Here is a 16,941-nt window from a genome sequence, read left to right as displayed (position 1 = left end):
AGAGGCCGGCTCGTTTAAGAGAGTCGAGGGTGATGTGGAACCTGCAGGGAAGTGGTGCTGACGTCGCAGTCCAGGTCTTATGGAACAACACAGCAAGCCAGGCAGCACCAGGAGGTGGGGACGTCCACGTTTCGGATCCTGAAGAAGGGTTACACCTGAAATGTCGACCTCCCCACCTCCTGGTGCTGCCTGGCTTGCTGTGTCCTTCCAGCCTCCTACTCGTCTACCTTGGATTTCAGCATCTGCAGGTTTTTTTTTTGTCTCTTGATCTTATGGAAAGGCGTAGCAGTCTCGAGGGACCGAATGGCCTACTCCGGCTCAAATTTCTGACGGCGTTGGTGGACGGTGTCCAAGGGTCAGACCTCAGCTCCCTCCCCCAGCCTCGGCCCCCCAGAGCGGGAGGGGAATGCCCTCAGCTCGGAGTCAGCGGCAACCCGGTAGTGCACGGCCGCTCCTTCATCCCCTGCGTCCGAGGGACTCAGGCTCTCCCTGGAGCCTGGGGTGGAGAGAACCTCAGCTGCTGAGGGTCTCCCTGAATCCCTGGGGCTTTTCCGGGACAGCCGGAGTGGCCACGCAGCGGTGGCGGTGGTGGGTGGGGAAGGCGGTGGGAACGCAGGGACTCGTGCATTTGTACGGCGCCTCCCACAGCCTCGAGCTCTCTACAGGCACTACCGCCTGCTTTCAGCCAATGAAACGCAACATAGGAAAACGTGGCGTCCCAGCAAGATCCCAGAAACAGCCACGTGAGCATCCTCCGCCTCGGGGAGGCTTCATCGCAAAAGGAAAGCCAATTGGAGCGGGAGTAGGCTGTTCAGCCCCGTCTTTGAGCCTAGCCTGCCACACAAGAAGATCACGGCTGGCCCAACGGTCTCAACCCCCATCAGCCTGTCCGCTCCTAGGATCCGTTAGCATCCGAAACCTTTCTCAATTTATGGTTTAAGTGAAGCTTCCGCAACGTTCCACCTCCTCACAGGAATGGGAAAGAAATTCCCAAGGTGCACGAACCTTTGAGTGAGAAAACATCTCCTCATCTCATGGAGTCGCAGAGGGTCATGGAGTTCAGCAAAAGGCCCTTCGGTCCATCGGTGCCACTCTGGACTAAAACGATCACCTCACTATTCTCATCCCGTTTGCCAGCACTTGGCCCACAGCCCTGGCATCACAAGTGCACATCTCAATCCTAGCCATTGATTTTACCCATAACCTCCCTGCCTTGGACCTCTATGTCTGGTTGTAAATCTCTGTCCTAAGGGGCTCACACCTTACTCCAAAACACAATCGCGGACAGGTGAAGGTGTTTTTATTTACAAAATGTCGTCGGAGTCTTGTGACGCAGCAAAGAAAAGGTAGCGAGTGACAGCACAGCAAGATCCCACGAGCAGTGGCTAGTCTGACCCTTTCCAGCGGATGTGTCTTTTATTACATCATCTTTTTTAAAATTCATTTGTGGGACTTGGGTGCCACTGGCTGGCCAGCATTGATAGCCTATCCCTATTTGCCCCCTTGAAAAGGTGGCGCTGAGCTGCCATCTTGAATCACTGCAGTCCACTAGCTGTGGGTTGACCCACAATGCCATTAGGGAGGGAATTCCAGGATTTTGAACCAGTGACTGTGCAGGAACAGTGATATATTTCCAAGGCAGGATGATGAGTGGCTTGGAGGGGAACTTACACGTGATGGTGTTCCCATGTATCTGCTGCCCTTGTCCTTCTAGATGGAAGAGTGGTGTTGGGTTTGGAAGGTGCTGGCTGAGGATCATTTGGTGACTTACTACAGGGCATCTTGTAGATATTACACACTGCTGCTACTGAGCGCTGTGGTGGAGGGATTGAATGTTTGTAGATGCGGTGCCAATCAAGTGAGCTGCTTTGTCCTGGATGATGTCAAGCTTCTTGAGTTGTTGGAGTTACATCCATCCAGCCAAGTGGGGAGTGTTCCATCACACTCCTGGCTTGTGCCTTGTAGATGGTGGACAGGCTTTGGGGTGTCAGGAGGTGAGTTGATGCCATACTCTGTCAAATGCTGCCTTAGTGTCAAGGGGTGTCCCTCTCCCCTCCCCTCTGGGAATCAGCTCTTTTGTCCATGTTTGAACCAGGGCTGTAATGAGGTCAGGAGCTGGGTGACCCTGACGGAACCCAAACTGGGCCTCACTGAGCAGGTTATTGCTGAGCAGGTGCTGCTCAATAGCACTGTTAATGACACCTTAATGGTGGAGAGTAGACTTGGTGGGGGCGGTAATTTGCTGGGTTGGATTGGTCCCACCTTTTATGTACAGGACGTACCCGGGCAATTTTCCACATTGTCCGGTAGATGCCAGTGTTGTAACTGTACTGGAACAGCTTGGACTGGGGGGGAGCGGCCAGTCCTGGAGCACACATCAGCAGTACTGTTACCTCAATGTTATCAGGGCCTATTGCCTTTGCAGTATCCAGTGCCTCCAGCTGTTTCTTGATATCACGTGGAGTGAATCGAATTGGCTGGAGACTGGTATCTGTGATGCTGGGGACCACTGGAGGAGGCCGAGATGGATCGTCCACTCAGCACTTCTGGCTGAAGATTATTGCAAACGTTTCAGCCTTACCTTTTGCCTTGATGTGCTGGGCTCCTCCATCATTGAGGATGGGGATAGATGTGGCGCCTCTTCCCCCAGTGAGTTGTTTAATTGTCCACCACCATTCACAACTGGATGTGGAAGGACTGCAGAGCTTAGATCGGATCCGTTGGACGTGGGATCGCTTAGTTCTGTCTATCACTTGCTGCTTATTGTGTTTGGCTAGTAGTTCTGTTTGGTGGCTTCACCAGGTTGACACCCCATCTTCAGGTCTGCCTGGTGCTGCCCCGGCACTCTCCACTGAACCAGAGTTGTTCCCCTGGCTTGTTGGTAATGGAGTCATAGAAACAGATCCTTTGGTCCAACCCGTCCATGCCGACCAGATGTCCCAACCCAGTCTAATCCCACCTGCCCCCAGCACCCGGCCCATATCCCTCCAAACCCTTCCTATTCATATACCCATCCAAATGCCTCTTAAATGTTGCAATTGTACCAGCCTCCACTACATCCTCTGGCAGCTCATTCCATACACGTACCACCCTCTGCGTGAAAAAGTTGCCCCTTAGGTCTCTTTTATATCTTTCCCCTCTCACCCTAAACCTATGCCCTCTACTTCTGGACTCCCCCACCCCAGGGAAATGACCTTGTCTGTTTCTCCTATCCATGCCCCCCATAATTTTGTAAACCTCTATAAGGTCACCCCTCAGCCTATGCTGGGCCATGAGGTTGCAGATTGTGCTGGAGTTCAGTTCTGCAGCTGTTGATGGCCCACAGTGCCTCATGGCTGCTCAGTCTTGCAAGAGCTGCTAGATCGGCTCGAAGGCTGTCCCATTTAGCACAGTGATAGTGCCACACAACACGATGGAGGGTATTCTCAATGTGAAGGCGGGACTTTGTCTCCACAAGGACAGTGCGGTGGTAATTGTTACCGATACTGTCATGGACAGATGCTTCTGCAGCCGGCAGGTTAGTAAAAGGATGAGGTCAAGTATGTCTTTTCCTCTTGTAGGTTCCTTCACCACCTGCCACAGACCCAGTCGAGCAGTTATGTCCTTTAGGACCCCACCAGCTCGATCAGTAATGCAGCTGCCGAGCCACTCTTGGAGGTGGACACTGAAATCCCCCACCCAGAGTACCTTTTGCACCCTTTGCCACCCTCAGTGTTTCCTCCAAGTGTTGTTCAACACGAAGAAGCACTGACTCAATAGCCGACAGAGGGCGGTACATGGTAACCAGTAAGAGGTTTCCTCGCCCATGTTTAACCTGAAGCCATGAGGCTTCCATGGGGTCTGGAGACGATTCAAGCACTCCCAGGGCAATTCCCTCCCTCCCGTATCCCGTACTGTGCCGCCACCTCTGCTGGGTCTGTCCTGCCGGTGGGGCAGGACATTTCCAGGGATGGTAATGGTGGTGTTACCTGTAAGGTATGATTCCGTAAGATTGACCACGCCAGGCTGATGCTTGACTGGTCTGCGAGGCAGCCCTCCCCAATTTCAGCACTAGGCCCAGCTGTTGGTGAGGAAGGTCTTTGCATGGCCGGCTGGGCTGTTTATTTTCTTGCCGTTGTCTTTTCCGGTTCCAAGGTCGATGGCCGGTGGTCCGTCCGCTTTCATTTCTTTGCTGTGACTCTCTAGCGACCGATACAGCTGAGCGACTTTGCTCGGCCACTTCAGAGGGCCCCTGAGAGTCAACCACATTGCTGGGGACTGTGGAGTCACACGTAGGCTCGACCAGGTAAGGATGGCAGATTTCCTTCCCGAAAGGGCATTTGTGAACCAGATGAGTTTTTCCGACAGTTGGCAATGGTTACACGGTCATCAGTCGACTCCTAATTCCGGGTTTTAAAAATTGAATTCAAATTCCACCATTTGCCATAGCAGGAGTCAAACCCAGGTGCCGAGAACATTATTCTGGGTTACTAGTGGAACGATAATACCACTCAGTCACCGCCTTCCCTGAGGGATTATTACTATGATTTATTACTATGATTTTGTACGTTTGAAGGTCTGTAATGCTGGACTTCTTACATTTCTTTGTTTTTCTATCGTTTTGTCCTCAGAATTTGTACTTAAGAATCTGTGCCTAGCTGCCTTGGCACCTAAGGTGGCACTGTAAGTGGCGATGTGTACACTTTTCACTGTATTCATGTGAGTACACGTGACAATAAAGCTCATTCAATTCCGATCAAGTCAATGTTGGTCTAAGAGCTAAACACTGCCTGGACCTGCGCGCTCCCCACCCCGGTCCCAGGACATAGGCGAGTCACCAACTTGTCTGCCAGAGGGTTGCGAGTCTTCGGAACTCTCTTCCTCAAACGCAAGTGGAAATGGAGTGTTTGCAAGGCAGAGTTGGCTGGATAAGCAACGGGAATGAGTGTAGTGAAGTTTTTCCAGGCTGATTCCGGGGACACTGGGACTGACGTACGAGGAGAATTAGACGAGGTTAGGATTGTTTTCGCTGGAGTTCAGATGAGTGAGGGGAGGGGTGGGGGCGGGGGGTGGGGGAGGGGGGGATGTGGAGATTTATAAAATTCTAACAGGACTAGACAGGGTAGATGCGGGGAGGGTGTTCCTGATGGTGAGTGTGTCCAGAACCAGGGGTCACATTTTGAGGATTCAGGTGGACCGTTTAGGACAGAGTCATAGAGATGTACAGCATGGAAACAGACCCTTTGGTCCAACCCATCCATGCCGACCAGATATTGACCGAGATGAGGAGACAGTTCCTCACCCAGAGAGCAGTGGGCCTGTGGGGTTCATTACCACAGGAAGGAGTTGATGCCAAAACATTGAATGCATTCAAGAGGCGGCTCGGTATAGCACTCGAGGGGGTGAATGGGCTCAAAGGTTATGGGGAGAAAGCAGGATTAGGTTCTTGAGTTTGGATGGTCAGCCATGACTCTGATGAATGGGCCGAACGGCCTCCTCCTGCTCCTGTCTTCAATGTTTCTATTCACAGAGTTAGGCTGGAGTATGGCATAATCAGAACAGCCAAGATCTTGTTGAGTGGTAGAGTAGTATCAAGGGGCTGAGTGGCCTCATCCTGTTCCTAATTTGTGTACCCTCCCTCCATGCAGCACGCAGGGTGTTGGCCAGAACCCGGTGCTGAAAATGCTGGAGCAGGGCCCATTTGTACCACGTTGTGATTCAGATACACGGGAACACCGTCCACTCCAAGCAACCCGCCATCCCGACTTGGAAATATCTCAGTGTCGCTGGGTCAATGTCCTGGAATTCTGGCCCTCAGGGCCAACCCACAGCACGTGGACTTGCAGCAGTTCAAGAAGGCAGCTCACCCCCACCTTCTCAAGGGGAAACAAAGGACAGGAGATAGTGAAGACTGCAAATGCTGGAGATGTCGGGGTCGATAAACTGCGGTGCAGGGAAAAGCACAGCAGGTTATCCAGCGTCCGAGGAGCAGGAGAGTTTCGGGCTTGACCCTTCGTCAGGACTGGGGAAGGGGAAGGGGGCTGGGAAATAAATAGGCGGGAGGGGTTCGGGGCTGGGGGAAAGGTAGTCGGGGTGGTGATGAATGGACAGAGGTGGGAGGTGATGGTGGTAGGTCAGTGGAAAGGGTAGCGCGGATAGTTGGGAAGGAAGATGGACAGGTAGGACAGGTCAAGAGGGTGGAGTGAGTTGGAGGGTTGGATCTGGGATGGGGTGGAGCGGACATTGGAAACTGGTGAATTCAGTGTGGAGGCTGTGTGTTTTTAGACTGCAGAAGTGGAGAATGAGGTGATCATCCTCCAGTTTGCATGTGTCCTTGTTTAGGTGGGTGGAGGAGGAGGAACAGGCCAATACATGTTGGCCCCAGACAGTGACATCCACATCCCCCAGGTGGATGAGGGGAAAAAGATATTGGCACTTGTATTGCAACTTTCACCAACACTGGGCACCGCAAACTCTTTAACAGTCAATGTACTACTTACAAACGTCTTCTGGAGTAAGAAACATCGCGCAATGTACACAGCAAGATCCCGCAACACCAATGCATTTCAGTGATCGTGGTTGAGGGGTAACATGGACAATTCATCGGCGCTTGGTGGAAATAGAGGTATGGGGTATTTTAGGTTCGTTTATACAGAGGGCCATCATTCATTTGCTCTGGAAAGTTAGCACAGCTGACAGTGCTGCACTCCCTCAGTACTGACCCCTCTGACAGTGCTGCACTCCCTCAGTACTGACCCCTCTGACAGTGCTGCACTCCCTCAGTACTGATCCTCTGACAGTGCAGCACTCCCTCAGTACTGATCCTCTGACAGTGCGGTACTCCCTCAGTACTGACCCTCTGACAGTGCTGCACTCCCTCCGCACTGACCCTCTGACAGTGCTGCACTCCCTCAGTACTGACCCACTGACAGTGCAGCACTCCCTCAGTACTGACCCACTGACAGTGCAGCACTCCCTCAGTACTGACCCGCTGACAGTGCGGCACTCCCTCAGTACTGACCCTCTGACAGTGCTGCACCCCCTCAGTACTGACACTCTGACAGTGCAGCACTCTCTCAGTACTGACCCTCTGACAGTGCTGCACTCCCTCAGTACTGACCCTCTGACAGTGCGGCACTCCCTCAGTACTGACCCTCTGACAGTGCTGCACTCCCTCAGCACTGACCCTCTGACAGTGCGGCACTCCCTCAGTACTGACCCTCTGACAGTGCTGCACCCCCTCAGTACTGACCCTCTGACAGTGCAGCACTCTCTCAGTACTGACCCTCTGACAGTGCAGCACTCCCTCAGTACTGACCCTCTGACAGTGCTGCACCCCCTCAGTACTGACCCTCTGACAGTGCTGCACCCCCTCAGTACTGACCCACTGACAGTGCGGCACTCCCTCAGTACTGACCCTCTGACATTGTGGCACTCCCTTAGTACTGACCCTCTGACAGTGCGGCACTCCCTCCACACTGACCCTCTGACAGTGTAGCACTCCCTCAGTACTGACCCTCTGACAGTGCGGCACTCCCTCAGTACTGACCCTCTGACAGTGCAGCACTCCCTCAGAACTGACCCTCTGACAGTGCAGCACTCTCTCAGTACTGACCCTCTGACGTTGCGGCACTCCCTTAGTACTGACCCTCTGACAGTGCGACACTCCCTCAGCACTGACCCTCTGACAGTGCAGCACTCCCTCAGTACTGACCCTCTGACAGTGTAGCACTCCCTCAGCACTGACCCTCTGACAGTGCGGCACTCCTTCAGTACTGACCCTCTGACAGTGCGGCACTCCCTCAGTACTGACCCTCTGACAGTGTGGCACTCCCTCAGTACTGACCCTCTGACAGTGCGGCACTCCCTCAGTACTGACCCTCTGACAGTGCGGCACTCCCTCAGTACTGACCCTCTGACAGTGCGGCACTCCCTCAGTACTGACCCTCTGACAGTGCTGCACCCCCTCAGTACTGACCCTCTGACAGTGCAGCACTCTCTCAGTACTGACCCTCTGACAGTGCAGCACTCCCTCAGTACTGACCCTCTGACAGTGCTGCACCCCCTCAGTACTGACCCTCTGACAGTGCTGCACCCCCTCAGTACTGACCCACTGACAGTGCGGCACTCCCTCAGTACTGACCCTCTGACATTGTGGCACTCCCTTAGTACTGACCCTCTGACAGTGCGGCACTCCCTCCACACTGACCCTCTGACAGTGTAGCACTCCCTCAGTACTGACCCTCTGACAGTGCGGCACTCCCTCAGTACTGACCCTCTGACAGTGCAGCACTCCCTCAGAACTGACCCTCTGACAGTGCAGCACTCTCTCAGTACTGACCCTCTGACGTTGCGGCACTCCCTTAGTACTGACCCTCTGACAGTGCGACACTCCCTCAGCACTGACCCTCTGACAGTGCAGCACTCCCTCAGTACTGACCCTCTGACAGTGTAGCACTCCCTCAGCACTGACCCTCTGACAGTGCGGCACTCCTTCAGTACTGACCGTCTGACAGTGCGGCACTCCCTCAGTACTGACCCTCTGACAGTGTGGCACTCCCTCAGCACTGACCCTCTGACAGTGCAGCACTCCCTCAGTACTGACCCAATGACAGTGCGGCACTCCCTCAGTACTGACCCTCTGACAGTGCGGCACTCCCTCAGTACTGACCCTCTGACAGTGCGGCCCTCCCTCAGTATTCACCCTCTGACAGTGCAGCACTCCCTCAGTACTGACCCTCTGACAGTGTGGCACTCTCTCAGTACTCACCCTCTGACAGTGCAGCACTCCCTCAGTACTGACCCTCTGACAGTGCAGCACTCCCTCAGTACTGACCCTCTGACAGTGCGGTGCTCCCATCAATTCTCCGTCAGTCAAAAACAACCATCTGACTGTTCTAATCCCTTTATCCTGGACATGGCTCTGGCATCGCAAGTGCACGTCTGCTTCAATGTTATGAGGGCTGCTGCCTCCTCCCACCCTCATGGACCATGAGTTCCTGAATCCTGCCACCCTCTGGGTAGTGAAGGGTTTCCTCACATTCCCTCTAAACCTCCTGCCCCTTAAACCTGTGTCCCCTGGTCAGTGATCTCTCCACCAAGGTGAGAGGTTTCTTCCTGTCTCCCTTACCTGTGTCCCTCATAGTGATCGACTTCTCAATCATGTCCCGTCTCGGTCTCCTCTGGTCTCAGGGAAACAACCCCAGTCTCACCCCAACCTAAAACTCTCCAGCCCCAGGCAGCACCCAGGTTTATTCAGCGCCCCCATACCTAGCGCACTCTGTAGGCCGTGAATTCCACGGATTCACGACCCTTTGAGAGAAGCGATTTCTCCCCTTCTCGGTTTTGCCTCTCGCACCCTTTGGCCTAAAACCGTGACCTCCCGTTCTTGACAGCCCCATCGGGGAAGAACGCACTATACGTCTGCGTAGATATTCGTTATGAATTCTGGTGACAGGGATGATCGGATGGTCTGATGATGGTGGGAAGCAGGTCTGCCGTTCTTGGGATGACCGGAACTACTGAGGAACGTCGGTGTGATCCACATGAATTTAATGGCTTTATTGCCTCAAGTAATATTGTGACGTTTGCTAAAATTGATTTTCAACGCGTGCGTCTCAAGAGTCGGATGTGATGTATCTTTATCGTTGCTCATTGTTCATTCTTACGAGGTTCCTAATTGACCAGCAATGCGCCAGAAACCACTTTCAGAACGGACAGTGAAATGTGAATTGAGCTGATTCCATCTGCTTCACCTTAATGTCTGAAAAGTTGCGGTCAGACCAATCCTCAGCCTGGTGAGTGCCAGGCACCACAGTCCCAGCTTGCTTAGCCTCTTTGGAACCCGCCCTGTGCAGCTCTGTTTCATCCTGGTATATCTCTCTCTCCAAGGCCTTTCTGAGGTGTCGTATCCAGATTGCCCTGTTGTAGCTTCTTCAAGAGTTTGGGAGGGATGTGCTATTAAGGAGGAGCTGAGGTAGTCTGAGGCAGACTATGAGGCCGTGTCTTGGACAGGCGCTGTACTTGTTATGCGGGGGTTATCCCGGGAATGGCACTTGAGCTTTCTTCTTTAACCCATCGTTCTTCCCTGAGGTATGGGCGCTACTGGCTTCCTCATGGACTCATAGATTCCCTACGGTTTGGAAGCAAGCCACTCGGCCCCTCGGGTCTGCACTCACCCTCTGAAGAGCATCCCACCCCGTCCCTCTAACCCCTCATTTCTGCATAGCTAACCCACCTAGCCTGCACATCCCTGAACACCATGGGGCAATTTAGCATGGGCCAATCCACTCTAACCTGCGCATCTTTGGACTGTGGGAGGAAACCGGAGCACCCGGAGGAAACCCACGCAGACACGGGGAGAATGTGCAAACTCCACACAGATGCCCGAGGCTGGGATTGAACCCTGGTCCCTGGCACCGTGAGGCAGCCGTGTTAACCACTGAGCCACTGCACCTGCTCTCCCCTGCCCTAATTGCCCTTGAACTGAATGGCTTGCTGAAGGCCCTTTCAAAGGGCAGTTAAGAGTAAGACATGTTGACGCGGGTCTGGAGTCACGTGTGTACAACACCAGGTATGGACGGCAGATTTCCTTCCCTGACAGGGCCTTAATGAACCGGGTGTGTTTTCACAACCATCGGTGAAAGTTCTCAAGGCCCCCATCACTGAGAGTAGCTCTCAGTTCCAGATCCATTCACTGATTCTAAATCCCAGTTGTCGGGTTGGGATTCAAACTCTCAGAACATTGACTTTTGGCAACTCTTCCATCGTTACCACCAGGTTTTGGAATGCTGAGGGAAGGAGATTGGGATTGTGGTCTGGGATTCAGCTCCCACCGAAGGGCAAGGTCACTTCCACCCCTTCGTTCGGCATTGGGATTAGTGGGGAGACCCCGCCAGACCGGGGAGGTGCGAGGGCGTTCGGGACAGGCCTTGGCTCTGGGGACAGTACACGGTGGGGCTTTTGCACTTGGCTGTGCTGTTGGTCTGACCCTTTGTCCTCTTCTGCCTCCCCCCCCCCCCCCCCCATCCCCCAATCTTTCCCTCTCTGTTGTCGTTTTGCAGATTGACTCTCCCTTTCCCCCCCCACCCCTTCCTCTCTCTCGCTGTCTCCAGGATGGAAGCCTGGATCCTGCTTTTCGCTGTGCTGATCCCATCCAGCTTGGTCTCGGCAACTCGGAACGTCACCAGAGGTAAATGACACTGGCGCCTTCCATTCATTGACTCGAACAGTGATGGAAAATGAAGGGTTGAGATGAGCTCAGCAGCTTAAATTTGCGTCACATGTAGACAGGGTGGTGAAGAAGGCGTTTAGCATTCGTGCCTTCTTTGCTCGGACATTTGAGTACAGGGGTTGGGACGCCATGTTGGGGTTGTACAGGACATTGGTGAGGCTTCTTCTGGAGCACCGTGTCCAGTTCGGGGGTCACCCTGTTACAGGAAGGACATTATCAAACTGCACAGGGTTCAGAAAATATTTTGCCAGTAATGTTGCTGGGAATGGAGAGTTTGAGATTAAAGAAACAAATAAGCTGGAGAGACGGGGACTTTTTTTTCCCCTGGAGCGTCGGAGGTCGATCTTATTGAAGGTTATAAAATCATGAGGGGCGTAGATAAGGTGAATGACAAGGGGTTTTTCCCCTTGGGTGGGGGAGTTCTAAACCGTGGGGCGTATTTTTAAGGTGAGGGGTGGAAGATTTAATAAAGGACATGAGGGGCAACTTTTTTACACAGTGGGTGGTTGGCGTGTGGAATCAACTGACAGAGGAAGTGGTGGATGGGGGTATGGTTACAGCATTTAAAAGACATTTGGATAAGTACATGAATGGGGTGGTGTTGGAGGGATATGGGCCAGGAGCAGGCGGGTGGGACTAGGTTAGTTTTGGGATTATGGCCGGCGTGGACTGGTTGGACCGAAGGGTCTGTTTCTGTGCTGTCGGACTCGGGTAGAGAGGGAGAGAAGGATTGCCTCTGTTTGGGGTTGGTGGGACGGGCGGGGGGGGGGGGGGGGGTTGGGAGATGAGCAAAGTGGGCCACATGAGGAAGCTGGAGGAGTGGGGCACAGTTTTGAGATTAGTCAGGTTCTCGGCGGGTGGTGGTGACAGGAAGGACTCCTTTGACCCAAATGGATTTGGTCACGCGGAGACCATCCCTCTGAAACAGACTGCGAATCCGGAGGCAAATCAGTAATTCCAGAGCAGAGGCTGTCCAAAGGGAAGGGTTAGCAGGAGGGACGGCACAGAGGAAGACTGGGTGGGGGGTTGGGGATGTGAGAAAGAAAGCTCTTTCAAGCAGCAAGGGGTCAGAGCGTGGGATGTAGAAGTGGAAATGTGGGAGCAAGATCAATTGAGGCATTGAATCACTGGATGGTTAATCGGATAGGAATGGGTGGGCAGGGACTCAGGGAAATGGCAGGAGATTGGCACCAGGGGCTAGAACTGGCACAGGCCCATGTGGGCCAAACGGCCTGTTTCTGCACCATCAAGAATTCTGTGATCCTGAGACATAAAGGATCACCGGGAAAAGGAAGGAAGGTGGAATTGAGAATGATCGGATCAGTCAGGGCGGCATGGTGGCTCAGTGGTTAGCACCGCTGCCTCACGTCGCGAGGGAGCTGGGTTCGATTCCAGCCTTGGGGGCGACTGTCTGTGTGGGGTTTGCACATTCTCCCCCGTGTCTGCGTGGGTTTCCTCCGGGTGCTGCAGTTTCCCCCCACAGTACAAGGATGTGCAGGTTAGGGTTCGATTGGTCATGCTAAATTGTCCCGTAGAGTTCAGGGATGTGCAGGTTAAGTGGGTTAGCCGTGGGAAATGCAGGGTTACAGGGACAGGATAGGTTCTGTTTGGGATGAGGTACGCAGTGGGAGGGTCGGTGCAGACACAATGGGCTGAGCTTCCACATGGTAGGGAATTCTATAATATCATTGACCAACTGGGCCGAATGGCCTACTCCTGGTCCTGGGCGCTTCACGCTCTGAGTCAAGGCTCAGCGGGCTTTTGGGTATCAGGGCACGAAGGGCCGAATGGCCTGTTTGGTCAGTGCAGTGTAAAGAGAGGGCAGTATTTGGACTGGGAGGTAGAGGTGAGGTGGTGGCTGCAGCATGGGTGAGGGGTCCCCATGCTGTTCAGTCCTTTCCCGAGGTAGAGGCTGGTGCTTGGGCCTCCCGTTCCGTCAGCGTGACGTTCCTGTTTCTTCTCTGTCTCCCCGCCCCACCCCACTCCCCGTGATTCCAGGATGCCGGAAGATCAGGCCGCCCCCGGACGGCGGGATCCGTTACCCGGGGCTGACCCAGGAGCAGATCCATTCCATCGAGATCCTTCCCGTGGCCTACGAGATCGAGTTCGTCTGCAGGGTCAACCGAGAGCTGGATGGGCCCCGGGTCCGCAAGTGCCTGGCCAATGGCATGTGGACAGAGATGGACAAACGCAGCCGCTGCTGTGAGTGAGAGAGGGACGGAGGGTCACTCCGAGCAATGTTATCCCCCTTCACCCCAACTGGAATTGGGTGGAACAGTGGGTCAGACACTGTCCTTCCCCACCCTCCCCTCCCTCTGGGACTGGGTGGGACAGTGGGTCAGACACTGTCCTTCCCCCCACCTCCCCTCCCTCTGGGACTGGGTGGGATAGTGGGTCAGACACTGTCCTTCCCCCCCCCCCTCCCCTCCCTCTGGGACTGGGTGGGACAGTGGGTCAGACACTGTCCTTTCCCCCCTCCCTCTGGGACTGGGTGGGACAGTGGGTCAGACACTGTCCTTCCCCCCCCCCTCCCCTCCCTCTGGGACTGGGTGGGACAGTGGGTCAGACACTGTCCTTCCCCCCCCTCCCCTCCCTCTGGGACTGGGTGGGACAGTGGGTTAGACACTGTCCTTCCCCCCCCTCCCTCTGGGACTGGGTGGGACAGTGGGTCAGACACTGTCTTTCCCCTCCCCTCCCTCTGGGACTGGGTGGGACAGTGGGTCAGACACTGTCCTGCCCCCCCCCCTCCCCTCCCTCTGGGACTGGGTGGGACAGTGGGTTAGACACTGTCCTTCCCCCCCCCTCCCTCTGGGACTGGGTGGGACAGTGGGTTAGACACTGTCCTTTCCCCCCTCCCTCTGGGACTGGGTGGGACAGTGGGTCAGACACTGTCCTTTCCCCCCCCCTCCCTCCCTCTGGGACTGGGTGGGACAGTGGGACAGACACTGTCCTTTCCCTGCCTCCCTCTGGGACTGGGTGGGACAGTGGGTCAGACACTGTCCTTCCCCCCCTCCCTCTGGGACTGGGTGGGACAGTGGGTCAGACACTGTCCTTCCCCCCCTCCCTCTGGGACTGGGTGGGACAGTGGGACAGACACTGTCCTTTCCCCCCCGCCTCCTCTGGGACTGGGTCACCTTTACAAGTAGTTGATGAAAAATGAGTGTGTGGACCCTGGGTTAATTACCAGGGCGTCTTCCCCTCGGGTCAGTGCGCTGAGATCCTGAGGGGTAAGGTCTCTATACAAAGGTGTTGCTCTGAATGAAGTAATGGTCTTGGGAGCCTCACCCCTTGCCTCTCTCTCTCTCTCTCTCTCTCTCTGTCCCCTGCACACAGTGAGAAACTGCTCAGCGCTGGCCCTGAAGTTAGAAAATGGGCACGCGCTGACAAGAGATCTGAGCAGGGCTCCAGTGGAGGGAACCATTGTTCAATACCGTTGTAACCCTGGGTTCATCCTGGTTGGCAGCTCCAGTCTCATCTGCAACAGATACGGCAAGTGGAACACCAGCAAGCCCATCTGTAAAGGTAAGGGACCACCGTCAGTGGGAGGGGAGGTGGGCAAGGCAGGGAGTGTGACTGAGGGAGATGGAGGGAGTGTGACTGAGGGAGATGGAGGGAGTGTGACTGAGGGAGATGGAGGGAGTGTGACTGAGGGAGATGGAGGGAGTGTGACTGAGGGAGATGGAGGGAATGTGACTGAGGGAGATGGAGGGAGTGTGACAGAGGGAGATGGAGGGAGTGTGACTGAGGGAGATGGAGGGAATGTGACTGAGGGAGATGGAGGGAGTGTGACAGAGGGAGATGGAGGGAGTGTGACTGAGGGAGATGGAGGGAGTGTGACTGAGGGAGATGGAGGGAGTGTGACTGAGGGAGATGGAGGGAATGTGACTGAGGGAGATGGAGGGAGTGTGACTGAGGGAGATGGAGGGAGTGTGACGAGGGAGATGGGGGAGTGTGACTGAGGGAGAGATGGAGGGAATGTGACGAACGGAAATGCACAGAGTTTGATAGAGAGTAACACAGACAGTGTGATAGAGGGTAATACAGAGAGTGTGACAGAGGGTGATACAGAGAGTGTGATAGAGGGTAATACAGAGAGTGTGATAGAGGGTGATACAGAGAGTGCGATAAAGGGTAACACAGAGAGTGTGACAGAGGGTGACACAGAGAGTGAGATAGAGGGTGACACAGAGAGTGTGATAGAGGGTAATACAGGGAGTGGGATAGAGGGTAACACAGAGTGTGCGATAGAGGGTAATACAGAGAGTGTGATAGAGGGTGATACAGAGAGTGTGATAGAGGGTGATACAGAGAGTGAGATAGAGGGTGATACAGAGAATGTGATAGAGGGTAATACAGAGAGTGTGACAGAAGGTGATACAGAGAGTGAGATAGAGGGTGATACAGAGAGTGTGATAGAGGGTAACACAGAGAGTGTGATAGAGGGTAATACAGAGAGTGAGATAGAGGGTGATACAGAGGGTGTGATAGAGGGTGATACAGAGAGTGTGATAGAGGGTGATACAGAGGGTGTGATAGAGGGTGATACAGAGAGTGTGATAGAGGGTGATACAGAGAGTGAGATAGAGGGTAATACAGAGAGTGTGATAGAGGGTGACACAGAGAGTGTGATAGAGGGTAATACAGAGAGTGTGATAGAGGGTGATACAGAGAGTGTGATAGAGGGTAACACAGAGAGTGCGATAGAGGGTAATACAGAGAGTGCGATAGAGGGTAATACAGAGAGTGTGATAGAGGGTGATACAGAGTGAGATAGAGGGTAATACAGAGAGTGTGACAGAGGGTAATACAGAGGGTGTGACAGAGGGTGATACAGAGAGTGTGATAGAGGGTAACACAGAGAGTGTGATAGAGGGTGACACAGAGAGTGTGATAGAGGGTGATACAGAGAGTGTGATAGAGGGTGACACAGAGAGTGTGATAGAGGGTAATACAGAGAGTGTGATAGAGGGTAACACAGAGAGTGTGATAGAGGGTGATACAGAGAGTGTGATAGAGGGTGATACAGAGGGTGAGATAGAGGGTGATACAGAGAGTGTGATAGAGGGTGACACAGAGAGTGTGATAGAGGGTGATACAGAGAGTGTGATAGAGGGTGACACAGAGAGTGTGATAGAGGGTGATACAGAGAGTGTGATAGAGGGTGACACAGAGAGTGAGATAGAGGGTGATACAGAGAATGTGATAGAGGGTAATACAGAGAGTGTGACAGAAGGTGATACAGAGAGTGAGATAGAGGGTGATACAGAGAGTGTGATAGAGGGTAACACAGAGAGTGTGATAGAGGGTAATACAGAGAGTGAGATAGAGGGTGATACAGAGGGTGTGATAGAGGGTGATACAGAGAGTGTGATAGAGGGTGATACAGAGGGTGTGATAGAGGGTGATACAGAGAGTGTGATAGAGGGTGATACAGAGAGTGAGATAGAGGGTAATACAGAGAGTGTGATAGAGGGTGACACAGAGAGTGTGATAGAGGGTAATACAGAGAGTGTGACAGAGGGTGATACAGAGAGTGTGACAGAGGGTGATACAGACAGTGTGATAGAGGGTGACACAGAGAGTGTGATAGAGGGTGACACAGAGAGTGTGATAGAGGGTAATACAGAGAGTGTGATAGAGGGTGACACAGAGAGTGCGATAGAGGGTGACACAGAGAGTGTGACCGAGGGTAATACAGAGAGTGCGATAGAGGGTGATACAGAGAGTGA

At 53.8% G+C, this 16,941-nt stretch overlaps 1 protein-coding gene across 1 annotated transcript in view; it reads left to right on the top strand.

Moving 5' to 3' along the window:
• Positions 1 to 16,941, top strand: part of LOC140455381 (gamma-aminobutyric acid type B receptor subunit 1-like) — a 303,305-nt gene that overhangs the window by 27,477 nt on the left and 258,887 nt on the right. Inside the window, exons 2-4 of the mRNA XM_072550186.1 lie at positions 11,043 to 11,170; positions 13,211 to 13,414; positions 14,546 to 14,734. Of these exons, the coding sequence (XP_072406287.1) occupies positions 11,095 to 11,170; positions 13,211 to 13,414; positions 14,546 to 14,734 (469 nt within the window). The 5' untranslated portion in view covers positions 11,043 to 11,094. The remainder of the gene's footprint in view (positions 1 to 11,042; positions 11,171 to 13,210; positions 13,415 to 14,545; positions 14,735 to 16,941) is intronic.

Source organism: Chiloscyllium punctatum, chromosome 30 (genome assembly GCF_047496795.1).
Source record: "Chiloscyllium punctatum isolate Juve2018m chromosome 30, sChiPun1.3, whole genome shotgun sequence".
Lineage (NCBI taxonomy): Eukaryota > Metazoa > Chordata > Chondrichthyes > Orectolobiformes > Hemiscylliidae > Chiloscyllium > Chiloscyllium punctatum.
Note: the sequence above shows the minus strand (reverse complement) of the source record. Positions and strands in the feature narration are given on the sequence as shown.